A 26,381-nucleotide genomic window follows, 5' to 3' on the forward strand; every position below is an offset into this window, starting at 1 on the left:
GTTGGCTAGTTATGGTGCGAAAGAAGTTCAACACATATACATCCTGAGGGTCATCCATTATGCATTTATGGCAGCTGACTGTGGTGATGTCACGCTGCTATGCCTATTGGACCGATCTGATTGGGTTGTTCACAGCATCTTCACCTTTTCCTATTCCAGCACGACTGCAAGTTGCAGGGTGGGCGTCCCGATCACCGCCAAATCTCGGAACGTGCAATAGGCTAAGCGTTAATTTCATTTAGAGAAGAGTGGCAGTGCCATTGTTTTTAAATATATTGTTACCGCAGAGAACTGTAACGACACGACCACACTCTACGATATATCTGGGGCCAAACTGTGTCACAAACCCTCTCCGCATGGCCTTGTGCGAGGATTGGTACAGATTAAGTCATTTTATTTTAAAATTCAGAAAGGGCACAGGTAACTTGCGGTGTGCCACAAGTTAGTGGACTTTTTCCTGTGCTTTTTCTACTCTACACCGCTGACGTCTTGGTCGCGTGGATTTTTCTCCGGGTCCCCTGGTGTTTTCCTCCACATTTAGAGTATTTGGTTGCTGCTATCATTTGTGCCAGGTCTCTTCAGAAAAATAGATATATAGCTCAGTGGGTGTTATCTGTTAAAATAAATTAGCATAGTTATGTAGATTGCAGTCATCGGCATTGCACATCATCATATCAGCGTGCATGCATATGCCCATCGTGTGCAGCTCTACTATCATTCCAAAACGAATTTGCGTGTTTTTTACATTCCATGTCTGATACCGTGCATTGACTACATAAACAGCTGGATGATGTCAAAGTGTCTGAATTCGACCTGAATTCATCACACTCAGCAACCGCCATTAGCTCACAAGAATAAAATGGTGAGTCCATCACACATAACAGGCTGGCACATTCCAGCGGCGGATGACGCAACGTGCCTCGACATTCTTGCTGACAGTTGACGTTCAAAGCTCACATCAGGCACTTGACCGGACGAAGCTTCCATCGGCTTTGTCAGCTGCGCACTGTCCATCGTACACTGATTCGATCGTGACGTGTATGTATGAATGTTCAACTTTTTTCAGACCGTACATAGCCAACCGTGCTCATCAGAGGTTCGGGGAAAGGTTAGCGCGCATTCGTGGTGGACTGGACTCATGAGTGCACAAAAATAACTGCTCAGATTTACTGACTTACCAGCAAACAATACCAGAAGCCCAACAATACAAGGACACGGGATACAGTATTATCAAACATATTTGTTTGCATTGTCTTTATACTGTTCGTCTTTCGCCGTTGTTCTCTGGTCTAAACCCGATTTAAATGTAGTGTGTGTCTCACGAGGCACACAGAAGTCTGGAGACACCACGATTTATTAACTGAACAGGCTACGGTTGAACAATACTCGGGGTTACTCTAGACCCCCAAAAGGTTATTTATGTAACGGAGTCCCCGGCGACTGACGCTCAAGCAACGCCGCACCATCAGCTTCCCCCGCCAGACAATCACAATCGCTCTGCCCCCCGTCCCTCTTATCCTCCTGGGCGTGGCCTCGCTCCACCTCTGGCCACGCCCCCTCTTCGGTCTCTCGAGACGGAACCGGAGCCAGCGTCACATGTCCTGCGGAGCCCCCTTCACTCCCCTAAATCGGCACGTCCCCTCTCCCTCTCTTAGACGGGACCCTGTTCTGTAGGGCCTGCTTCTCCGTCGTCTCCCTCGAGAGGTTCGTGCACACACCATTACCATTTGAAGTTGCAGTCGGCATATACACCGTAGAGACGCTATTTACGTATCTACATGAAGACAAGGCGATAAAGGGGGCTGTAGCTGTGGTGTAGGCCAATCAGTTCCAAGAACAATACGCACAGTATTATTATTAAAGCCTGATTGTTTGCATGGTTTACCACAAGCCTGATGTGTGGTTAATGCAGACTGGATTAGTTGTCTATTTGGTATTTGAACATCTTAATACCTGTTTAACACATAGGCTTTCGCGACCAATATTATGGAGAGCTGATTTCTCTGAACAGAGGGAATGTGCAGCAATGGGCTCTCCTTTATCTCCTGCTATAGCAAATCTGTAAATGGAAGACTTTGAAACAACAGCACTTGCCTCGAGCATATTAAAACCATAATTTTGGTTTAGATATGTGGATGACACTTTGGTTGTCTGGCCACATGGTAAAGATACACTTAACGATTTTCGAAATCATCTCAATGCACAAAACGCTTCCATCCAGTTCACCATGGAAATGGAGGTAAATAACACACTCCCGTTCCTGGATATTTTGCTTGGACATGGCCCAAATGGTAAAATAACACAGCGTTTACAGAAAGCAAACGCACACTGATGCCTATCTGAATGCAGATTCGCATCATCACCCAGCTCAGAAATCCTCTCTTATCAAGACGCTCATACATCGGGCTAAAACAGTGTCAGATGGTGAAAGTCTAGTGAGAGATGTTAAACATGTTAAAGAAGCATTACGACAGAATGGCTACAATAATGCTCAAATTAACGGAGCACTGAATGCCAAATCACGATCGCAAAGCAACACTGCTGAAAGCGATCAGATTTTTAAAACAATTCAAATACCACATATCTCAGGAGTAACTGACCAATTAGCCCGTGTTTCGCAAAAGCAAAACATTACAGTAAGATTTGGTACAGTACACAAAATTCAAAAACTAGTAACTTGCACTAAAGACGAATTGCCTAAATTATCAACAGAAGGTGTATATCGGAGTAATTTTTTTTATGTAGCAGATGCTATATTGGACAAACGTGGCGTAACATGCAGCGTAAGACTAAAGAACACCAAATAAATATTAAATTATCTCAAACACAACTGTCGGCAGTGGAAGAACATACTTGCCAATAGGGACACTCAATTTATTTTGATATCGTTGAAGTGTTGTGTAAAACTAATTATTACTGGCAAAGACTAATTAGATAATCCATTGAAATTGAGAGAAACAGAAATAACTTTAATCGCTCTGACAGCTACAGGCTTCGTGCGGCCTGGAAGCGTATTATTAAATAATACATATTACAATTCCTTATAGGGAAACAAATACTAATTAACTGATTACTAATGTAGCATATTGCAATAACACACATTACAACTGATTACTAATCTACAACTCACATCTACACAATTTACTGATTACCAATCTAGTATATAATTACAATAACCCCCCCCCCTCTGCCTCAAATTGCACCTGATGAGTTAAATGATGACGTCACCCTGCTGCTGCTCTATTTAATAACAGGAGCAGAGCCTCACCATTCTGGCGAATTGCCCGATGATGCTGGATGCAATTACCAGCGAAACGTCATACTCATAAATTGTAAATGTTGTGGTTTCACTCTTCAACACACCGGTGGCGAAAGATGTGAACTATTTGTCTTTTTTCAACGTGACACTTTTTTGCTGATTGGCCGTGTCGGGTGGTGGAGGGTTACGACACATTTATAAATAACGCGATATAACCCAAAAACGTTAAAATTTCGATTTAAAGCTTTCGTGACTGCAGGGATTTATCTTCTTGGTTCTTTCGGTAAAGTTACGTAGAAGGGAAATAATAAAAATAAAACATAATAAAATACAATTCTCACGACGTTTCGGCCACAATGCAAGCAGCCGTCCTCAGGTGAAGAACAGGTCTGTCAGAAAGACAGCGTTTGAATGTCTTTCCGAGGACGGCTGCTTGCGTTGTTGCCGAAACGTCGTGAGAATTGTATTTTATTATGTTTTATTTTTATTATTTTATTATTTCCCTTCTACGTGACTTTACCGAAAGAACCAAAAACGTTTATTATGAATCTTAATACCTCCTGTATTGTTGCCAGATAGGGTCATTAAAGCCTTTTCATAGTTTCATCATCGTGATACTGGCAAACAGGGTCCCATAGATCTAACATCAATGATCACACAACAACCACATACTTACAAAGACGTGGATTAAATTTTCTTGTTCAGTATTCATGGTCGGTTGGAGGGGCTCAGAAGGATTGAGTTGCTAAGTTCAGATGGCACGTGTCCGTGATCAAACTTGTCTATCAAGTGAACATAGTGGCATGAAATATTAATGTCAGAATCAGAATGTTTATTTAGACTGAAGGAGGAATGGGATGAGTTATGAAGCTCTTTTTCACATATCGAGTTCCATAGACTCGCACAGAGACCCACGGACCCGCATATAAACCCACATACCACGCAGATACCCGTAGACTCGCGTAGAAACCCATAGAATCAAAGACTCATGCAACGACTCATATACTCCCACAGAGACACACAGACTCGCACAGATACCAATCAACTCGCATAGTGACCCATATACTTCCACCGAGACCCAGAGACTCTCACGTATATCGATTTGTGATTAAAACGGCTTCCTAAGTGCAGAGAGATCCCCCGTATTGCCTTGAACAGTCTTTTAGTGCAAGTGCTGTTAGCGAGCAACACCTGTGAAGGGCGACACGAGGGGGTGGGTGACCAGCACCATGCCCGGCCAACTTCCTTTGTCTCTTAGTAGCGATGTTTACACCCCACACCAGGTAGTCATTTGATGCTGAGTAGACGTAGGGGAGGCTCAGGACCAGTGGCGGCTCTTGCAAAATCTCTCAGGGGGGGGCAAATGTCTGGATGATTGATAAGGATAAGGTCCACCCATGCAATGGATAAATTAACAGCTTAAGCATGTAAAGGCAACTTCACTTCTTTAATATTAATGAAAAATAAAGTGACTCTTACAATACATCTTGTTTGTTTCTATACTCACTATTATTACAATCCACTCAGTTTTTTTTTATTAAAGATTCCACTAGGTGGCGAAAAATAATATTGTTGACTGAAACGTGCTTACGTATAATGACGTAAGCACGTTAGTGCGAGCCCTCCCGGAAGCCATAGAGAATGCATTGGAGCGCCCGCCGTTCGAAAAAAAACATCTTTGAATGTAAGTCTATGGGAACACTGGGCGATTCTCAGCCGGAGTGAAATCGCCCAAAAAGAGGCGGTACTCCACAGAACGTGACATGACGCTGATTGGACTATATCCAGAGGCACAGTAACGGCTCGCGAAACTCTGTGGTTGAATGACATTGGTGGTGCGTCGCCCAATCGCCCTAATGAAGAAGCCGCCCCTGCTCAGGACCCGGTCCAGATCATTGCTATTACTTTCGTTTGTGGTCGTGGCTGTGAGCGGGAATCAAACTTGGGTCACAGGGTTCGGCGCACATCGCGCTACCGCTGCCCACAGAGACACAGGCACACACGAAACATCGTTATAGTTCTGTAATTAAATTTGCTTAAATTTCTGCTCAGAAAAAAAACGTTAATTCTTGGTTTGAATTGGTCAGACGTTACTCTCATGGCAGAATGGGTAGGGCAGTGGAGCGGTGCTGCCCTCTGCTGAATGTACAACCCCATTGTGCTGAGCACTGCAACGTTTTTGTCTGTAAAGAAAACGGCCAACAGAATTGGATTACCTAATTAGTATATATTTATGTTAACAGAGAGAGAACACTTTCACCCCAAGTTGCTCTGTAATCGCATAGTTCACAACACGATGACGGAGTGGAATGAGGCATAGGGGAGGGTAGGTGGTCACGAAAGAGGGGCGCGTAGGGGATAGGCAAGAGTAGGGGAGCGGACGTGGTCATAATAGAGGGATGTGTAGGGGTTAGGGAAGGGGAGGTTGTGAGGTTTAGGTCCGTCAGATCCGACATGACCTCTCTCCAAACCCCTCGTGAAGCAGTCCAGCCCACTCGCTCCGAGCTTCGCAGCCACTCTTCAGCACAGTCAACCGAATCGAGGAACCACCGACTTTTAACCAACAACACTTTAATAAGAACAAAACTAAATAATCACAACACTATCACATTAACCAACCCACTCGCGTCTCCCCCAGTCACCCAACCGCAGTTTGCTATGTACCGTGAAAAATAAGTCAACATACAGCGTATGCAGGAGCAACTTGAAGCTTCAGACCCCTGAGCAAGACTCAGGAGCGGGTTACAGCATTAGAACCCTGGGCTCTGATGCAGTGAAGACACGCGCCTGTCACTAGTTGCAGCAGGGTACATGCCTGGGAGACGAGCAGCCTCCGTACTCGCAGAAATGTGGGGGCCTTAGGAGGTTCATCAATGGGGAACTCTCTCTCTCTCTCATTGAAAGTGCACGGCGGAGGTAGAGCACGACCACCACCGAGACACCACTTGAAACACTGAACCTGTTCATACACTTCCAGTGTCAAACAATCTATCTGCTCAGACTAATTACTCCCTGCCTGCATCAAATACTGCCAAGGAAACCCCTTTACAACCTATGAATAACATTTATCCTGCATTCTCTCACTCTGCCAAAAAACTGAACTTTACAATCTGATCACACACATGAACCAGTACTATATGTCCTAACAAATGTTACCTTACTAAGTCACTCCTGTGCAGTTTGGAAAACACTAACCAATTAACCACTGTAAATGCAGCCTGAAATATCATGTGTAAAATTAATTTCCATAAGAATAGGGTTTTTCCCTCTTTTTTCTGGCAACAAAACTGAAACATTTTTACAAGGAATCATGTCTATTAAATAAAGATGATTTAAACCTGCTCCTGTGTCCGTGTTTTCTTTCTCCGTCTTCCATAATATTTGGCATCGTTACTTACCCCGGTGTAAGGCTATCACCTCCACACTCCCAACCATCAATCGTCGGCTGCTCTGGGCTCAGCAGACCCGTGCAGACTAGGGGATCATCCTCGCTGCAGCGCTGCGGGCGATGAGCAACGTCCGTTATATCCCGTGTAGAGTAGAGCCGAGACGAGGCTAGGATCCGTTCTTTATTCACCTCCAGCCCCAAGGCCGTAGCCATGGAATCAACATTGCGGGGGAACAAATCTTTCAGGAGGTCTGGGGTCCCCCCCCCCATAAAAAATATCTAAATTTGAAAACGAATTTCCTGCCATTTCCTGCCTAAAATATAAAAAAATGCACTAACACATAGGATGGACTTTTATTTATGTTTCATAATAATGTCTAACAGTGTATTGTATTACATTGCTCTGTTTTTTCTTTTTTACCTTTTATTGTTTCATTGTATGTAATGGCAGAGATTAGGGATTAATAAAGTACAACCATAACCACAATCATATAAACAGAAATCTATTTTATAGCAATATATTGGGGGGGGAGACATTTTGAGCATGTTTGAATATTATAATTACGGCATTGTCCAGCCCACACCTGCCCACAGCCCTCTCCCGATCCGATCCCCGCCGGAATACCCCGAGCCCCCCTCCTGTATCTCCTCGCCCGTTCCTCTCCCTCTCCACTTGGCAGCGAATCCTCTCCATGCCCCTTAACCCACTGTCCATCTCCATTCCTACAGCTGACATCCCTTACACCCGTATCCGTTGCCTCTCAGTCTTCGCCTCCACCTACCCTGTACACAAACTACCTTACGTCACCCGTAAAGAAATGCACTCTACTATAGAGTAAAAAATATATAATTTATCTACGGAATGTTGGTGATTTTTTTTCAGTGTACTGTATCTTATTGTACCCTGGATGATTTGTGTTAAAGTTTACTGCCCTATACTAGTGTCGAGCAGGGTATTTTTGTAGTTTCATGGAACGTTGTGTAGGTCTCTGATTACCGCAGCGTCACCGTGACCCTCCGTTGTCTTCGTGCAGCTCTCGAGGCGGGGGGGGGTGAACAAAAAAAATACATTCCTCTGATTTACGTCCTTTCAATATTCGTATCACACCTTTCAGGAACCCATCCAACGGATGTAAAACCGGGGTTTGACTGGACGAAGGCAGTTCGTCCGGTGGGTAAAAGTGGACTGCCAGGCTCAGTGGGAAGGTTCGTCGATTTTCGCCACCATTGTTAGAGGGGAAGCGAGACGGTTTGGAAAGGAGCAACCCGCACAATGAGCATTCAAAACACGGCACCTCTTTATTTAATCGGTACACCAACGGATCTCCAGTGCTACTACACGTGGCTTTGCATTCATGAAAACGTACGTGTTAACATTAACAAATATATTCCGCATACTGGAATGTGTGTATGTGATATTCATCCTAATTACCATTTATAATACAGGTGGTCCCCACTTTTATGACTCTGCAATGCGTTCATATAAACCCCGTGGTCGTAATTCGGGTCGTTATTCGGACACGATGTTCCCATAGACAGTAGAATCATCACTTGCCCATGTGCTTTTTTTCTTCCAAAGTCACGTCGGGAAGCAGACTCTGTTCAAATGCGTTCGGAATCGTTTCGGAAGATGCGTCGTAAATCCAGCTAAATTGATCCATGTATCATATAAACATCATAGACTGTCAGACTGTCGAAAACTGGAAACAGCCTATAGTACGGTTTTCCTAACCACTATTCATATTACTATGCTCATACTAACTATAATATGCAACACTATACCGGTACTATGATTTAAAATACTGCTCCCATCATAGTTAACACCTACATTGTTGATGAAACCCGATTCAAGAGCTTCTTAGCTCACAGGGCAATTATAAATAAACGTTTCATCTGTTCAAAACTGATCATTACAAATATATCATATCAATTATACAATTTAAAATAGCAATACATAACATATCATAGAGCAAGACTGGCTCTACGATGTAAATAGGCATCAATAATGGCGGCCCACATTTTACAATATGCACCCTGCAGTTATCAATAATAATAATTTACATTTATAAGGCACAATTCATTCATGAACGAAGTCGTGACATAAATACTACAAAGTCCGTAGTCCACTTGTCATAACATGGGAAGTGTAGACCAATCAAAACAGGTGAGTTTTCAGAGAAGACGCAAACGGGCAAGTGGGCTCGCCTCTCTAACCACTGCTGTGGGAGGGCATTACGTGGTCTTGGCACAGCGCATGCAAAGGCTCGGTCATCCCAGGTGCAGATGATACATCAGCGGATCGGAGAGGTCGTGACGGTACGTGCAGGTGTATCAGTTGTTGAATGTAAAAAAAAAATGTGCAAGGCTCTCCTATCTTACAGTTACATGTTAATTTCTCACATTAACATCACTAGCCCCGGCCACTTCTTTATGACCCTTGGGCAACACTCATTTCAAACCTTTTAAAACAGTCTGTCTCAGCAGCATACCATGCTTTCCCACCTGATGACGGATGCTTGTGTTGTGCCCGAAACGTCGTGATTTATTTTATTTTATACCTACGTGACTTTACCGAAAGAACCAAAGAGTGTGGATTCCTGCAGTCACAAAAGCTTCAAATCAAGAATGTGCAAGGCTGTTTAAGACACTTGTAAGTAGGCAGAACTAATTTAATTTGTACCTGAAATTTAATTGGAGGCCGTTGCAGATATTGTATTATAGGGGTGGCAATGTGCTCACGGGATGAGATTTGCGTGAGCATCCTGGCGGCCACATTCTGGACCAGCAGTAGTTGGCCCAAGTTCTTCATCAGAACCCCGAGTATAGTAACAAAGCACTGCAATAATCTCTCAGAAAAAGTGGATAAATGATCCATTTCTAGTTTAACCGACTCACAGGAGAAGCAGCTGTTTTGGAGATCAGATTAACCATTACACCATAGAATCAACCTTTTTGTTAGCAAGTATAAATGTACATCAAACGTGCAACGTGAACACGCTGGTGTCACGATTTCGCTCTGTAGGTAGAGTAATACCCCGACTTAAATACCCACTGTTAACTCTATTTGTCAAATACATCGCCACTTTATTTTTCATACTGCCACCTGATTTGCATCGCCTCTCAGCCTTCCCCTCCACCTACCATGTAAATCGCTTTGATTTTTGTAATTTCCATATCCGTTGCACATTCCAGGAACGCATCACCGACACAAACAGGGGTATTACTGTAAAAGGCCTCCATCCCGTCTCGAAACCTAGCAAAGGTCACCTCGTGTTGTGAATTTGAAATAACTTAACGTATTGTTTTAAGTTCACCAGGCTCTTCCATATGTTATAGAAAGTAAAACAAGTGTTATTCTATAATTAAGGATGGCTATAGATTTAATGTTAAACTTAAAGAAAAAAAGAACTAACAGTACCGATCCTCCCACAAGGTCATGCGGGCAGATGTGTGGCACAGTTTAGTGCAAGCTATCGTAGAGCGCGGTTCTCTGCGGTGAGTAACAACGTCTTCAAAAACGACGGCGCTACTACGCCTCTCTCAATAACATTGAAGCTGAAATGCAGCCTGCGTTCCGATATGTAGCGGTGAACGGGACCCACTGAGGAACGGTGGTGCCAAAAATGTGGGGAAAGCGTTGGCGCAGTGGTTAGTGCGCTGCACTACAAACCCCAGCAGAGATCCGAGTTGGATTTCCACTGACGGTCAACACCAGTGCCGATTATCTGAATCAGTTCTGGGCGTGCCCCCTAGGTCGACTTAGGTCTCAAGTGGTGGTGCTGGCCGCCCCCTCGTGTGCAGTGCCGGCCTTCATAGGTGCTAATAATAGCACTTGCCCCTACAGTCTGTAAAGGCTATACGGGGGATCTTTGTCTTTGGGGCCTAAAGTACGGCCCATCAACCCTGAGCTAATCATGAACCAGCACTGCCCAAGCGGTTTCTAATGCGGTTATCACGCCCTCCCAAACACATGCGTGCGAATGTTTGCACCATGTATAACGAGAATAAGCACATGGTTTACACAGAGATGCAAGGTGGTGTGATTTGTATTCCAGGCCCATTGTCACCAGTCTTTAAGCATGGCTGGCTACGTGTGGTGAGAAATAAGTTAAACGTACGGATGTCATTGTCATGAATAAATAAATAAATACAATTATTAAAGACGAAATAATAAATATGTTTGATATTCAGGAGATCTCTTTGGCTATTTGTCTGACATGCTTTTTTCTGTTGGGAAATCCTGAAAGAACCGTTAAGCGTGTCTGATCATCTGTTAACAGTTCCCCAGATTTGACGCAATTTTCTATCCCCAAAGTGTTTGGAACCACCTAGTCTCGTCTCTTGGCATCTCCCTTCTGGCTCTCTGTCTTCATTTCAAATCACCCTATGATTACCATCACTGACTTTGAAGTGTGACTGTAATTTTACAAAATAATTACTGCTATTAAGTTACATTTTTTTTTATGTAATTGCAGAATAGTTTGTTGTCTGTCGGCTGGCAAGAGTTGCATGGCAACTTAGCCACGTAAAATATAAAAAAATACGATTTTATATACCAGGTAAGGCACACTAAATACTCTAAACTCATGTTGGTTCTCATGTTGATTCACCTCCAATTAGCACGGTAGGCTACGTATGGTTCAAAAGAAGTTCAGTTCGACGTAAACAAACGGAGGGCCCGGAAAAAAATCCATGCAACAACCATGGGAAGAAAGAGAGAGAGAGAACATGCGGACTCCAAATATACAACAGGCATCGTCAGGATCGGGAGTGAACCCACGACCTCCTGCATAACATGCGAGGGAGATAACATCTCACTGCCACCGCAGATCTGCATGCAGAGAGAGACAGAAAGAGAAATGAGATCTGTAGAGGAACTGATTCCCAGCTCTGTAGATCACGGTAGCCAGCATTCTTCTTGGTGGCATTTATGAAAGAAGCTCTTCCCTTCGTCATTCTGCTAAGGACGACCAGGAGGAAGAGAGAGAGAGGTGTGGCACAAAAGTCAGGACACATAGCATTGTCGTTATGCAGGGTGGCACAAAAGTCAGGACACATAGGGTTATTGTTATACAGGGTGGCCGAAAAGTCAGGACACAACATTACTACAGATATTATATTTATGTTAACGAATGTTGAAACTCACTTTCATTATTATCATTTTGCACGTATGCATGAATTATCTTTTGAAAATAGTTTAGGATTTGTTTTCGTATTAACACGTAGGCTTTCGCAACCAGTATCCATAAGAGTTTTTTTGGGTTAGATAGCTATGGACGAAGTGCTGCGTGGAAGCAAATAATAAAATAATACATTATATAAATGCATGCCTATACAGGTCACCATACTTCAAGAGGTATTATCGTTGGTACGGCTATTATAATAAACACAATGGACAGGAAGGACAAGATCAAAGGGCTCGCATGATGCACATGCAAAATGTACGTTGACTCAGTAATTCCCCCCCCCCCCCCCACTTTGCACAAGAGCGCAGAAGTGTGGTCACCACATTTACGCTTCTATATAAGGAACAAAACAAGTGGACTTCTCCACAAATCTGGCTGTCGCCTGATGAAGCGAGTTGCATTAACTGGCGAAACGTCGTAATCAGATTGTGAATGTTGTGGCTTGGCTCTCCAACACACCGGTGTGCTGTACTAGTGACGATTTGGCATTTTCTGTTTACATGACAACCTTTACTAGTTGGCTGTGTCGGGTGGTGGCCTGTTTTAACGACACATTTATATATTTACGTGATCTAACCCAAAAAAACCTCTAATGGAGGGTGCATAATGTTTACATGTTCATCCAGGAAAAAGAAGATGAAGGGATATAAATAATAACGAAAATAATAATAAGTAAAATGTTAATTTAAATGATTAAACTGTTTTATTGCCAGTGTTAAAATGAATTTCATAATCTTACTCTACTCCCCTGTCCTCTTACTCGGTTGTTCGCGAACAACACTTGCCCTAACATCCCTGTCAAAGGCTACACGGCAAATCCTTGTCTGTAAAGAAAAATATATTAATTTGTTCATAAATAATATAATCATCCCACGGAATAGAAGCGATTCTCGTCTTGCAAAGGGGTTCCGTTTCTGACACCAATTTGAGTCTGCGCGTTCTCTCTCTACCCATGGTCGTAGTGTGGATTTTTATCTGGGTCCTTTGTATTTTGCCACCACATTTAGAATCAACATGCATTTAGAGGATTTGGCTACTGCTATAAAACCCCACATGATGATAATATAAATACATGTAATATTAATAAAAAACATGTAAAATAAAGTCATGTAAAAAGAAAATCTGTTTTATTTTCAGGTACTTTAAGTCCTGGAAGGGGCATAATGAGTCCCAGCAGGAAGCTGGGGACTTGTTACATCTAGCGGAAAATCACTGAGCCAAACAAAATGTATTCCACAGTTCGGCTTATAAACGAAAGTCAGATGGTTAAAAATAATGTCTTATGACGTTCCATTCGTAATTGTGGACGTGCTTAAGTGTAGATGGTCGTAAGTCAGGTGGATGTTCGTAAGTGTGGATGTTTGTAAGTCGGATGTCTGTACCTGTCTCGATGGAGGGATTGAGATGTTCCTTCTCTCTGAAACAAAGAAAGCAGAGGCTTCGGTTAAACGTGAGTCCAGCAACTCCTCGTGTAACACGCTTGGAGTAGATGCGTTCCTGAAAATGTAAACTGTGTTGAGTTTAAACGCATTATAAGCAAAAACTATGCCACCATGAATAACGTAGCAACAATAACGTTTGATGAAATATGATGTATTACACAATCCACACAGTGACATGGCGTGAAAAATAACTGAAGGCACGCCGACATTGCGTTACTGCATCACTCTGCGCACTGATTCACTGTACCGCTCAGCCACGCAGCTCAATAAAGTAGTTTGTTATCGACTGCTCGGAAACAGCATTATAACGACGTGTGATCCACGTTATAATAGCGTGTGAGTTCTGTGTTGTGGCGGTGCGCATGCCATGCTATAACTGTGCACGAATTTCGAATATCAACTGCTTATTAATTATGTTACTTTACTTCCTTACCCAACAAGACACCAAAGTAATAATTATTATTTTATGTTTGAACAAACTTAGGTCTAATCGAATCTGTCACCCTGTATAACTAGAACCCGATTTGTCCTAACTGTTGGACCATCCTGGCCAATGTGGAATGTACTTATTCATTTGCTTCTCTTCATCTGCCTCCACTCTCTTCGATCTCGATGGCCTCTTGCACCTATCGCTAGCACAGCACAGGGTAGCAGTGGTCACAACGAGAGAGCAGAGATCAACAAACATCCACAAGCATCCACAGACATTCACAAGTATCCACAGAGATCCACACACATCCACAGAGATCCACAAGCGTCCACAGACATCCACAATAATCCACAGACATGCACAGACATCCACAATCATCCACAAACATCCACAATAATCCACAGATATCCACAAAAATCCAAAGTATCCACAAACATCAACAAGCGTCCACAGACATCCACAAGCATCCACAGACATCCACAAGCATCCACAAACATCCCCAAGCATCCACAGATATCCACAGACATTGACAGACATCAACAAACATTCACAAGCATCCACAGACATTCCCAAGCATCCATAAGCATCAACAAGCATCCACACGGGCAACACTGACTTTGTGCAGTGTTGGTTCTATAGGCAGTGTTGTGTCTATGGGCATTCTTGTGTCCATGGGCAGGGTTGATTCTATGGTGCAGCGTTGACTCTATGAGGGGCACTGTTGTGCCTTTGGGCAGTGTTGTGTCTATGGACTCTGTTGAGTGCATCGGCAGTGCTGAGTCTATGGGCCGTGTTGAGTCTATGGGGGACAGTGTTGAGTCTATGTGCTCGTGTTGAGTCTATAGGGGCAGTGTTGAGTTTATTGGCAGTGCTGAGTCTATGGGCCGTGTTGAGCCTATGGGGGCAGTTTTGAGTCTATGGGGGCAGTGTTGAGTCTATGGGCAGTGTTGAGTCCCATCCCTGCACACTATCACCCTATTTCATTGCTTTCCTACTACTCCAAACTCGTTGTTGTTCGATCCGACTCACTACCTACATCTCTTCTCACTCTATCCCCTACACCAGTCGGATTTCCCCCCACTCCATTTGACCGAAACCGCTCTCCTCCACGTGCACATCAACTTGGCTAACTCACGTCACTCAGACCTTTCATCTGTCATAATTTCGCTCGACCTGTCCGCAGCTTTCAACACCCTTGATCACTCCATCCTCTTATCCACTCTGTCTAACCTCGGTATCTCTAGTGCCCCATTTCATTGGCTCTGCTCTTAGCTCACTTCCCGTTCATCCACTGTTTATTTTAACCGTGGTTATTCCTCCCCCACCCCTGTCACGGTTGCCATCCCCCAGTGTTCTGGACTTGGTCCTCTCCTATTCTCCCTTTACACGTTCCCCCTCGAGCCCATACTTTCTTCTTTCAATCTCTCTCATCACCGATTCGCCAACGACACTCAAGTCTTCTTTTTCTTTCAGGCTCTTACTCCCGACCTTTCCGACCACATCTCATCCTGCCTAATGGCCATCCAAGCATGGATGACACAACATTTCCTTTCTACTTCCCCGCCTCCCGCTCTCCTCCTCCTCCCCCCCTCCATATCTTTCCCCCAGCTCAGTCTCACTTCCTTCGCTTCTGTACAAATTATTGGCATCACCTTCGATTCCTCATTTTCCTTCACTGCCCACATCGCCACCACCACTTCCATGCCACTTCCATATTTTCAACATCAGAAAAATGATCCCCCTCATCACTATCACTGCTGCGAAACTTCTTGTGCACTCCCTTAGTTTTCACTCGTCTGGATTATTGAGACTCGTTCCTGGTCGGTCTCCTTGCCGACGCCCTTGCCCCTCTTACCTCTTTTTTCTCATTTCCTTATATGTCCCATCACGCCTGCTCTGGTCACAAGATGCCTATCTTCTTGCAGTCCCTCCTCCACGCTGCGGCCGATCTCGCTTTCGCTCCTTCTCTCTGCTTGCTTCCTTACACTGGAACAAACTCCTTCTCCACATCCAACTCTCCCCCTCGCTCTCCACTTTTCGCATTGCCCTCAGGTCCTATCTCCTTTCTCTTGCCTTTTCCCTTCCTCTTCCGCCACCCCAACCAGCACAACCTAGCGCCCCTAACCCCTCCCCAGCCACAGCCTCTACCTTTGCTACTTCCACCCTAGTCACTACCCCAATTCCTATCCCTTATTTTGCCATTTTGTACTATAGTCGGTAAGCATTTTCAAGTGCTTTGGCGAACGGTGTTTTATAAATCCAAAATATAATATAATGGGGGGCAGTGTTGAGTTTACCGGCAGTGCTGACTCTATGGGAAGTGTGTGACTCACCATTTTTTAATAGCGACGCAGATCGCCAGGAGAATGGCAATCGCCACGATCAGCATGATGGCAGCAATGACTCCGATCCTCTCGGAGGCTATAGGCGAGGCCATAGGGCTGTCCACCTTAGGAGTCACTGCATGAACCAAACACAAACGGGATCCCCACCTCCTCCTCATAATGCTCTTGCCATCACAGGGACAGCTGACATTGTGTATATATGTGTGTATGTATGTTGATTGGTGTGGTCGCGGTTTGTGCACTGCGCTATGAACTCGGCGACAAATGTTTGATTCTCGCTCATGGCACCAACACCAGTGAAAATTATCTGAACCGGTTCTGGGCCTCCCTTAGGTCGATTCAGCGTCAAATGAGTACCTGGTGTGGTAATTAAACTTTGTCACTATGGCAACAAAGGTGGCAGGACATGGTGCTGGCCACCCAACCCTCGTGAGCCATGCCGACCTTCATAGGTGCTCGCTTACAGCACTTGTAAAAGGCTATATGGGAGATGTTAGATACTGCCCTCTTGATCGTCAGCATTTTATTAGCGGAGAACATCACAAGTCCTATGATGCACAGACTGGGTTGACTTGTTGATGGGTGGTTTGAGTGCAGGAGTCCCTCCACGACGTGCCACGGAGCACGGGGGTCACGAGCCGACTCATTCACATACAGAACATAGAACTGTCTGCAAAACTCAATAGTATGTCGGTTAAATTTCGATTTAAAGCTTTCGTGACTGCAGGGATTCATCTTCTTGGTTCTTTCGGTAAAGTCACGTAGAAGGGAAGTAATAAAATAAAAAAATAAAACATAATAAAATAATTCTCACGACGTTTCGGCCACAACGCAAGCAGCCGTCCTCAGGTGAAGAATGAAACACCACCAAGCTTGGAGCGTATATTTAAGCTGGGTTGGAGGGGGGGGGGAGACGAAGAGCGCCTAGACAAAATAATTTGCATATCAAGAGGAATTTATCACATGGCAAAAGCGTAGGAGGTGGGCGGGGGGGTTTCAAATTAATATAATGCCCGTGCATTATGCAGGATTAGCAGCATCAAAGGGAGGGGGAGGGGGAAGGGGGGTAGCATTAACATTCCTTTCCTTTGTTAATGCTATCCCCCCCCTTCCCCCTCCCTTTGATGCTGCTAATCCTGCATAATGCACGGGCATAATATTAATTTGAAACCCCCCCGCCCACCTCCTACGCATTTTCCATATGCTAAATTCCTCTTGATATGCAAATTATTTTGTCTAGGCGCTCTTCTTCTCACCTCCCCCTCTCCAACCCAGCTTAAATATACGCTCCAAGCTTGGTGGTGTTTCATTCTTCACCTGAGGACGGCTGCTTGCGTTGTGGCCGAAACGTCGTGATAATTATTTTATTATGTTTTATTTTATTACTTCCTTCTACGTGACTTTACCGAAAGAACCAAGAAGATGAGTATGTCGGTTATCAAATCTGCAGGCGGCTCTGTAAGCGAGTAGTTGTACAGTCTCGAAACCAGAGACATTGATTGTCCAGGGGGTCCCCTAGGTTAAATAAAACATATACTGGTAACTTCTCACTCACCCCGTGGCCTACTCTAGGCCCTGAGAGTGACATCCTCCTCCTGCTCTATCCTCGTGCAGCACAGTGTTCCCTGACAGTGGTCGCCAAGGGGGTCCCTTTGGCTAAAGTTACATATAAAGCAACTACTGGCGACTCCTCACTCACTCACTAACTCACCGGAAGATGGACTCAGGACCCTGAGGGTCACGTAGGCCTCTCCTTCATAGTACATGTTGAGTAGCAGGACGCTGCAGCAGTAGGTCCCGGAGTCGGACTCGCGCACATCAGACAAGGAGATGGAGGCGTTGCAGGTCAAGAAGTCTCCTATCCATGCAGCTCGCGGGATCATGGGCCTCGGGACACCGTCCATCATGAGGATCTGGGCCGGCCGGAACGAGGTGGAAATATGTTTATATATAGAGAGAGATATAGAGATGTGTAGAGAAGCATGGTGGGCATGTAGAGATACATAGATACACGTAGATATAGAGTGAAATAGAGAGAATTTTGACTTTTAAAACAACTTTTATTGCTGCCAGCAGCAACAGCACTCGAGGTGATCCCAATACGAAATACAAAATACACAGCCACCAGCAACAAATAACACAAAGACTATAAAACCACGTGCTGTGGCGCTAGATGCGCTGTGCACAACACAAAAAAGTCATATGGTGGTGGTCATCGCACATGCCACGCCGACGAGCGAGCACTTTAGAAGGTGAAGATGAGGGTGCCGTTCACGCTGGTACAGAGGGCTTTTCCGGCACCCCAACGTTCGCAGAAGAGAGAGAGAGATGGAGAGAGACATTTGTGGAGATACGTAGAGACACGAGAGAAAGAGAGCTAGAGAGAGATGTGTAGGGAAGCGTGTGGACACAACGAGAGAGACACCCATTGGAGACACGTTGAGATAGACATACACGTCGAGACAGGCAGAGAGAGACCCATAGAGACACGTCATGAGAGAGATAGATAGAGAGATATGTAGAGAGACAGAGACCCATGGAGACACATAGTGAGAGACAGATAGAGAGAGACACGTAGAGGCATGTAGAGAGAGAGAGAGACTCATAGAGACACGTAGTGAGAGAGGAAGATAGAAATATGTGTCGAGACACACACAGAGAGAGATCCACAGAGACACGTAAAGAGAGATACATAGAGATGCGTAGAAACTGAGAGAAATCCATAGAGACAAGTAGCGAGAGAGAGAGAGAGATATAGGCGTGGAGATACATATAGGCACATAGATATTTATATATAGAAAAGCTTGGGGGAAACCATAGATCGTGAGGATCTGGGCCAGCAGGACGTGGTGGAGAGATGTTTTGGGGCTCCACGGTGGCTAGGAGATGTAAACTACCTCGCCTGTTTGAAAGGAGGTCGTGGATTCGATAACGACACTCATTATGTCTGTATATTTGGCGTTTGCGTGTCTCTCTCGCTGTAGTCACGTGGATTTTTCTCCGGTTCCTCGGGGTTTTCCTTTCCACATTTAGCATCAACATCGTATGTTTAGACGAGTTGGCTGCTACAAATATCCACTAGGTAAGCCACTTCGTTGAGTTATCATTTGTGAAAGCCAGGTCACTTTTGAAAAAAACTATGTGGCTCAGTGGGAATTACCTGGTAATATAAAAAAAGATTTTTTTAAAATACTTTTATAGAAAATTATATTATATTTCAAACCGTACAGTCGTGAAAGAGAAATTACTTCAACAAATGCAGCATAGTGAAAAAACGTAATTGTACAGCTATTTATAGAGTACCGGAGATCAATATAACGTATCATTTATTTATTCATTTCTGTGTGCTTATTGTTTTACTTTATTTTTAGCTTGCTGTATTAAATAATAGTAAAAAAAATCCATAGTTCGTTATCACGAAACTTAATTTATAGAATATACAATGCATATCGAGGTATTGCTGTACTTAATGATTGTTTGACATTTATATTCTACGGGATTATTGCATTCTTAGTTACGGATGAGCAGTTTTATTTGAAGAACCATTTTTTGCCAGTATGATATGTAATTATCAAATGCTGACATTATTATTACGAGGTCGCTTCTGAAAATAGCTACATAGTTAAGTGGGAATTACCTGGTAAAATAAAAGTTTGTTTAGTTGGTATAGAGAGTCTATGCATCTATATGCATCTCTACGTGTTTTTATATAGGTCTGCGAGTCTCTCACGCGTCTCCTCTTACCTTATCCCCTCTCCCAACCATCTCCCACTCCACCACGGTGCTCTGCACCCCAACGGTGCCGCAGGGGAAGGAGCAGCCGAGCGTGGCCGTAGCCCCGGTCTGCACCACCACCACACCCGGCGGGGCCTCCACAGCAAGCCGAGCGGCAGCTCCCTCCTTGCAGAGCACCGCGCCTGGCACAGCCAGCCAGAGTTGGTGGGAAGGAGGGGGAGGAGGAGGGGGTTGGAGAACAGCATAAGGACAATGCAAACAAACACTGATGTGATGGTAATGTACGCAGTGCCCCTTGACAATGATTGACCTACACCAGAGCTACAACCTCCTTGTCTCAGCAATTATAGTCCAGAGAACAACGACAAAGGGCGAGCAGTACAAGGACAATGCGAACAACCACGTTTTCATAATAACGTTACACATTCTCCTTAAAACTGATTGGCCTACACCATAGCTGTGTTAAACCAGAGAACAATTCCAAAAGGCGGTACAAGGACAATGCAAACAAACATATGTATGTTGACATTTTTTTCCACCATATGTAGCCAACCGTGCTAATCGGAGGTGCAGGGAAGGCCAACAAACTAAGGACAAAAAAGCAGTTCCGAGGAAATGGGTTTGCAAATCTAGTTATCGGAAGGAAGAGCATTCCAGATGGCTGCAGAAGCGCATCTGAAAGTGTGCGAAGATGCGGTGACCCTCTGCGTTCGATGGCTAGCCAATAACCACTGGCTGCCAAGATGACCGGAGTTCGAGTGATGATGGTTTATCATCAAAAATGCATTGATAATAACGAAAGCATTTGATAATATGCGATACTGCCAAAAATAGTCGCACGGATATAACTGCTCAACCCGAGCTATGAATACAATAATCCTGTATAGTAAAACTGTCAAGAAATCATTAAGCACAGCAATACCTCGATATGTGTAGTATATTCTACAAATTAATTTTCGTTACAACGAACTTTGGATTTGTTAACGATTATTTTACACAGAAAGCTAAAAATGGAGTAAAACAATAAACACACTGAAATGAATAAATAGATGAAAAGCAACAAAATTACGTTTCTTCACTATGCTGCGTTTGTTTCAGTAATTTCTCTTTTAATACTGTACGTATTCTTGGGTCTTTCGGTAAAGTCACGTTGAAAGGTTCAAAGAAAATAACAAAAAACTACGACGTTTTGATCGCAACACAAGCAATCGTCATCAGGAGAAAAATGAGCAGGAAAGCTGCTGAAGCAGGTTGTTTTAAAGGTTTGAAATGGGTGTACGGTTTGAAATATAATTTTAATTTCTATAAAACTATTTAACAACTAAAACTGTTTTGTATTCTAGCAGGTGTAAGGCCAACTGAGCTAAGCAGCTTGTTTTCCCACCCGTTTCGAGTATTTGACTGCAATAAATGTCCACATGATGATGATATACCACGTCGATGTGCTATACTTTTTGACCGCCAGGTCGCTTCTGAAAAAGAGTCACACAGCTCGGTGGGCCTTACCTGGTAGAATACAGACAGAACAGAAAGAAAAGTGGATGGAGGGAAATCCAACGTGTTAATCCCTGTCATTACCGTAAACACGTTTTGAAAACATTTGTATCGCATTGTGCATTTATTTATATTTTTCCGTATTAGACTTACAGGACAAGAGTAGAGCTAGGGTCTGCAAGGTTTGGCCAAGGTTCAGCCTTGATTGGTACAGCCTCGCGAATGCCATGGCGAGATCTGTAAAGAGAAGTGATGACAACGCTCGCGTTAGCTCCATTGTAACGAGTTTGAGCCACCGCCGGAAACGTCAGAATTGTAGGTAGTGCGAGTGGTTGACTGAGTGGGTGAGTGAGTGAGCGGATGGGTGGGTGGGTGTGTGAATGGGTAAGTGGGTGGGTGAGTGGGTGAGTGAGAGAGTGAGTGTGTGTGTGGGGAGCGGTGGCCCAGCAGTTAACGTGCTGCGCTACGAACCCGATAGAGACCTGAGTTCGATTTCTGATCACGGACACCAGCAACACCACCAGTGAAGGCATTGATTATCTGAACCAGTGCTGGGCCTCCACTAGGTCGACTCAGCCTCAAATGAGTAACCTTATTGCGGCGATGTGTATTAAATAAATATCCTCACTAAGGAGACAAAGGTGGTATGGTGCTGGCCACCCGCCCCCAGGATTTGGGGGCAACAGCACTTGCCCCTACAACCTGTTAGCTATACGTGGGGATATTTGTGTTGCTACTCGCTGTTAAAAGCAATTGCCCCTACAGTTGGTTAGAGGCTATAGGGGGATCTTTGTTCTTTCAAGAGCAGCATATGTGTGATCTATAAGACAAGAAAAGTATCAAATTTCTTGCTAGTTCGCATTCCAAACGTCTTGTGAGTGGGCGTGCAATATACGCCTGACCTATGATGCACCACGCATTCTTTCATTATTACTGCTAGGCACGCAAATAACTTTACAGACTTATAGCAAAGAGACCCATAAACTCACCCCACAAAGACCCATAGACTCATCACACAGAGACCCATTCTCATCACACAGATACCCTTAGACTCATCATACAACGACCCATAGACTCACAGCACACAGATACCTATATGCCTCACACCACACAGAGACCCATAAAGTCACGTAGAGACTGTGCATATATTCAGTGCTGCGTGCATAGCAGCCATTGGTATTTCGCAATCCGCAATGCATTACAGCTCCTCCGATTAGCACGGTTGGCGACCTACAGTGCGAAAGAAGCTCGATATACAGTACGTCCAAAACAGCAATAATTATAATAGTATGTTAATGCTTGTGTATGATTAATAATAATAAAAACAACATAGCGCGTGGAGTCGCCAATCACAGCTTTACTCACCTCACAGAAGAAACCGGCTCTGCTCACCACGGCAGGATGAGGAGGTGTCAATAGGTCTCTGTGATGAGTCTATGGGTCTCTGAGTCTCTGGGTGTATTTGTGATGGGTCTACGGGTCTCTATGTGAGTGTACGGCTCGTTGTGTGACTCTGTGGGTTCCTGTGCTACCCGTTGAGTCAATTGCTGAGAGTGGAAAAGCAAGCGGCTGCGCACTCCCTCTCTTTCTGTCTCTCCGCGTGGCAGATTTCGCAAGTTTCTCAAAGTCAGGTGATGAACTGGAAAAGTCACGTGTCTGCATACCTGTTGAGTAGCATTAAAGAATGCGTGAGAGATGTGATTCATCCTCTAACTCGAGGGTGGGGCCCCTCCCTCCATACCCCTTGTCGCAAAGGTCGCTGGTCACGAGTGCTTACGTCACATTGAACGCTGCTGACTCAATGGGTTAAAGTTGTCTTGTGGGTGGGTGAGTGAGTGGGTTTGTGAGTGGGTGGGTAAGTGAGTAGGCGAGTAGGTAGTCGAGTGGGTGAGTGAGTGGGTGTCTGATTGGGTTGGTGTTTGAGTGGATGGGTAAATAGGTGAGTGAGTGGGTGAGTAGGTTGGTGACTGGTTTAGTGGTTGGGTGAATTGGTGTGTGATGGGTGCGAGTGAGTGGGTGAATGAGTAGTGTGGCCTTGGATTGGTGAGTTGGTGAGTCCGCTCGTGGGTAGGTGAGTGGGTTTGTGAGTGCGTGGGATTCGTTTGGACGGGTAGGTGGTGTGGTTTGAAAGGGTGGGGTCGATGGGAATGGTCGGTGGAATGAGTGGGTGGGTGTGGTGGGTGAGGTGATGTGGACGTGCGGGGATAGGGATGTGTGGGGGAGGGGAGGAGCAGAGTCCAGAGTTAGGATTGAGATAATGGAGTCTAGGGGCTACAGGGCCAGGGTATAGTGGCTATATGGGCAGGGGAGAGTGGCTATATGGCCAGTGGATAGTGGGTGAGTGGGTGGGTACGTGGGAGATTGGATGAGTGAGCGGGTGAGTGGGTGGGAGAGTAAGTGGTTGGGTGAGTGGGTAGGTGGGTTGGAGAGTGAGTGGGTAAGTGAGGGTATGGATGGGTTAGTGAGTGAGTGGAGGTTGAGGAGGAGCGATACTCCTGGCTCTGCCAGGACCGATGGCGCAGTAGTTAGCGCGCTGCACTACGAAACAAGCGGAGACCCGAGTTCGATTCCCGCTCATGGCCATCAACACCATCAGTGACGATTATCTGAGCCGGTCCTGGGCCTCCCCTAGGTCGACTCAGCCTAACATGATTACCTGCTGTGGTGTGCAGTAAACATCGCCACTGGGGAGACAGAGGCGGTCGGGCGTGGTGCTGGCCACCCGCCCCCTCCTGTGCAGTGCTGGCCTTCATACTCATAGGTGCTGCCACTCGCTAACAGCTTTGCTTAATCTTAATTGGTGGCTTCCCAATGCAACAGGCATGCAGCGTTAAAAGAAAACGGATTTGGTGATATCCTAAGACAGGCCAGACGCAGGTGCCATGGGTTGACTGCTGTGCCAGGCTAGATACAAGAGGTGGTCACGAGACAGACCCAGGTGCCATAGGTTATACTGCTGTGCCAGGTTATGTGCAAGATGACTGGCAAATGCATCCCTGTGCTCCCCACTGGAAAAAAACAATGATACACCGTATAGCCTTAACAGACTGTTGGGGCAAGTACTGTTAGCGAGTAGCAGCGCCTATGAAGGCCGGAACTATACACGAGGTGGTGGGTGGCCAGCACCACGCCGGCCGCCGTTGTCTCCGCAGTAGCGATGTTCACACACACAAAACAAGGTACTCATTTGAGGCAAAGTCGATCGAGTGAGAGGCCCAGCACGGGTTAAGATAATCGCTTTCACTTGTGCTGGTGGACGTAGCCGTGAGCGGGACTCCAACTCGGGTTTCTGCCGGGTTTTTAGCGCAGCACAGCGCGCTAACCGCTGCTCCACCGATCCCCAGAACAGATGCTCAGGTAGCACAACAGCGCTTTTGTCTATTGCCATCTAGTGGTTAATTTGTGTACCTGCACAGCGCTGCAGATTAACACAGAGCTCCTAATTTCTCCATCAGCCATTCTCTTAATGCTGTGTCCTGATTTATTGGCCAACATGTATAACAATAACCCTACGTGTCCTGACTATTGGGCAACCCTGTATAATATTAACCGACGTCCAGTATGGTTATCAAGGTACAGAAACAAACAATACCAAGAAAACCGACACGAGTGGAAAATAGAGAAAAGGTAAGCAAGTCACGGGTGAGCGAATAAGTGTGTGATTGGGTGAGTCAGTGGGTGGTTGCATGGGTGAATTAGTGGGTGGATAAATAGGTGGCGGAGTGGTTGAGTGAATGTATGACTGAGTGGATGTTTGGAATAATGGGTGAGTGAGTTGGTGGATGAGTGGGTGTGTGAGTGGGTGAGTGAGTGCGTCAGTGGGTGGGAAATGGGGTGAGTGAGTGGGTGGGTTGGTTGAGTGGGTGGATGAATGAGTGACCGAGAGGATGGTTGAATGAGTGAGTGGGTAAGTGAGTAAATGAGTGACTTGGTATTGGATGGTGAGTGGATGGGTGAGTGAACGAGTGGGTGGGTGAGCGAGTTGGTGGGTGAGTGAGTGGGTATGTGAGTGGGTGGGTATGTGGGTAGGTGGTCGATTGAGTGAGTGGGTGTGTTAGTGGGTTGGTGTTGAGGTGGGTGGTAAGTGGGTGAGTGGATGGTTGAATGGGTGGGTGAGTAGGTGGGTGAGTGGTTGAGTGGTTGGGTTAATTGGTGTGAGATGGGGCGAGTGATTGGGTGAATGAGGAGTTGTGCCTGAGATTGTGAGTGAGTTGGTCATCGGGTGGGTGAGTGCACTCGTGGGTAGGTGAGTGGGTTTGTGAGTGCGTGGGATATGTGAGATGGGTAGGTAGGTGGGGTGGGTGGAAAGGGTGGGGTGGGTGGAAAGGGTGGGGTGGATGGGAATGGTCAATGGGGTGAGTGGGTGGGCGTGGTGGATGAGGTAATGTGGGTGTGGTGGTTCAGGTGATGTGGTGTGCAGGGATAGGGATGCGTGGGGGAGGGGAGGAGCAGAGTCCATGGTTAGGGTTGAGAGACTGGGGTCTATGGGCTACAGCGCCAGGGGAGAGTGGCTATAGGGTCACGTAGGTAAAAAATAAAATTAAAATTAATAAAAGTAATAATAGAAATGGAATAATACATATATAAATGTTATATAAATAAAACATTTGCTAATAAATAATAATATTATTACTTTTAGTAATTTTCATTTTCTTTTTTTTCTTTTGTGACTTTACCGAAAAAACCTAAGAGTATGAATCCTTGCAGTTAGTGGGTGGGTGAGTGGGTGCGTGGGAGATTGGATGAGTGAGTGGGTGAGTGGGTGGGTAAGTGGGTGAGTGGGTGAGTAAGTGGGTGAGTGGGAGAGTAAGTGATTGGGTGAGTGGGTCGGAGAGTGAGTGGGTAAGTGAGGGTATGGATGGGTTAGTGAGTGAGTGGGTGTCGAGGAGGAGCCATACTCCTGGCTCTACCAGAACCAATGGCGCAGTAGTTAGTGCGCTGCACTACGAAACAAGCGGAGACCCCAGTTCGATTCCTGCTAATGGCCACCACCACCAACACCATCAGTGACGAGCCGGTCCTGGGCCTCCCCTCGGTCGACTCAGCCTAACATGATTACCTGCTGTGGTGTGTTGTAAACATCGCCATTGGAGAGACAGTGG

At 45.3% G+C, this 26,381-nt stretch overlaps 1 protein-coding gene across 5 annotated transcripts; it reads right to left on the reverse strand.

The window, feature by feature from the left end:
- Positions 1–10,677: 10,677 nt before the first annotated feature.
- LOC144719630 (uncharacterized) lies at positions 10,678–22,984 on the reverse strand. Of its 5 annotated transcripts, none has more exons than XM_078595743.1 (8): positions 22,645–22,984; positions 21,433–21,516; positions 19,795–19,967; positions 17,762–17,963; positions 16,039–16,165; positions 13,842–13,907; positions 13,216–13,250; positions 10,678–11,607 (listed from the first exon to the last, which is right to left on the reverse strand). In XM_078595743.1, the coding sequence occupies exons 2-8, from the start codon at positions 21,506–21,508 to the stop codon at positions 11,600–11,602; spliced, it is 687 nt and encodes a 228-aa protein (XP_078451869.1). In that variant the 5' UTR covers positions 21,509–21,516; positions 22,645–22,984; the 3' UTR covers positions 10,678–11,599. The 5 variants fall into 5 exon arrangements, with proteins under 5 accessions (XP_078451869.1, XP_078451870.1, XP_078451871.1 ...); XM_078595744.1 differs by having other exon boundaries at positions 11,478–11,604; positions 22,645–22,890; XM_078595745.1 differs by having other exon boundaries at positions 11,515–11,607; positions 13,842–13,901; positions 22,645–22,890.
- Positions 22,985–26,381: the final 3,397 nt, after the last annotated feature.

The sequence above is a fragment of the Lampetra planeri genome, chromosome 6 (genome assembly GCF_965212315.1).
Source record: "Lampetra planeri chromosome 6, kcLamPlan1.2.h2, whole genome shotgun sequence".
NCBI lineage: Eukaryota > Metazoa > Chordata > Hyperoartia > Petromyzontiformes > Petromyzontidae > Lampetra > Lampetra planeri.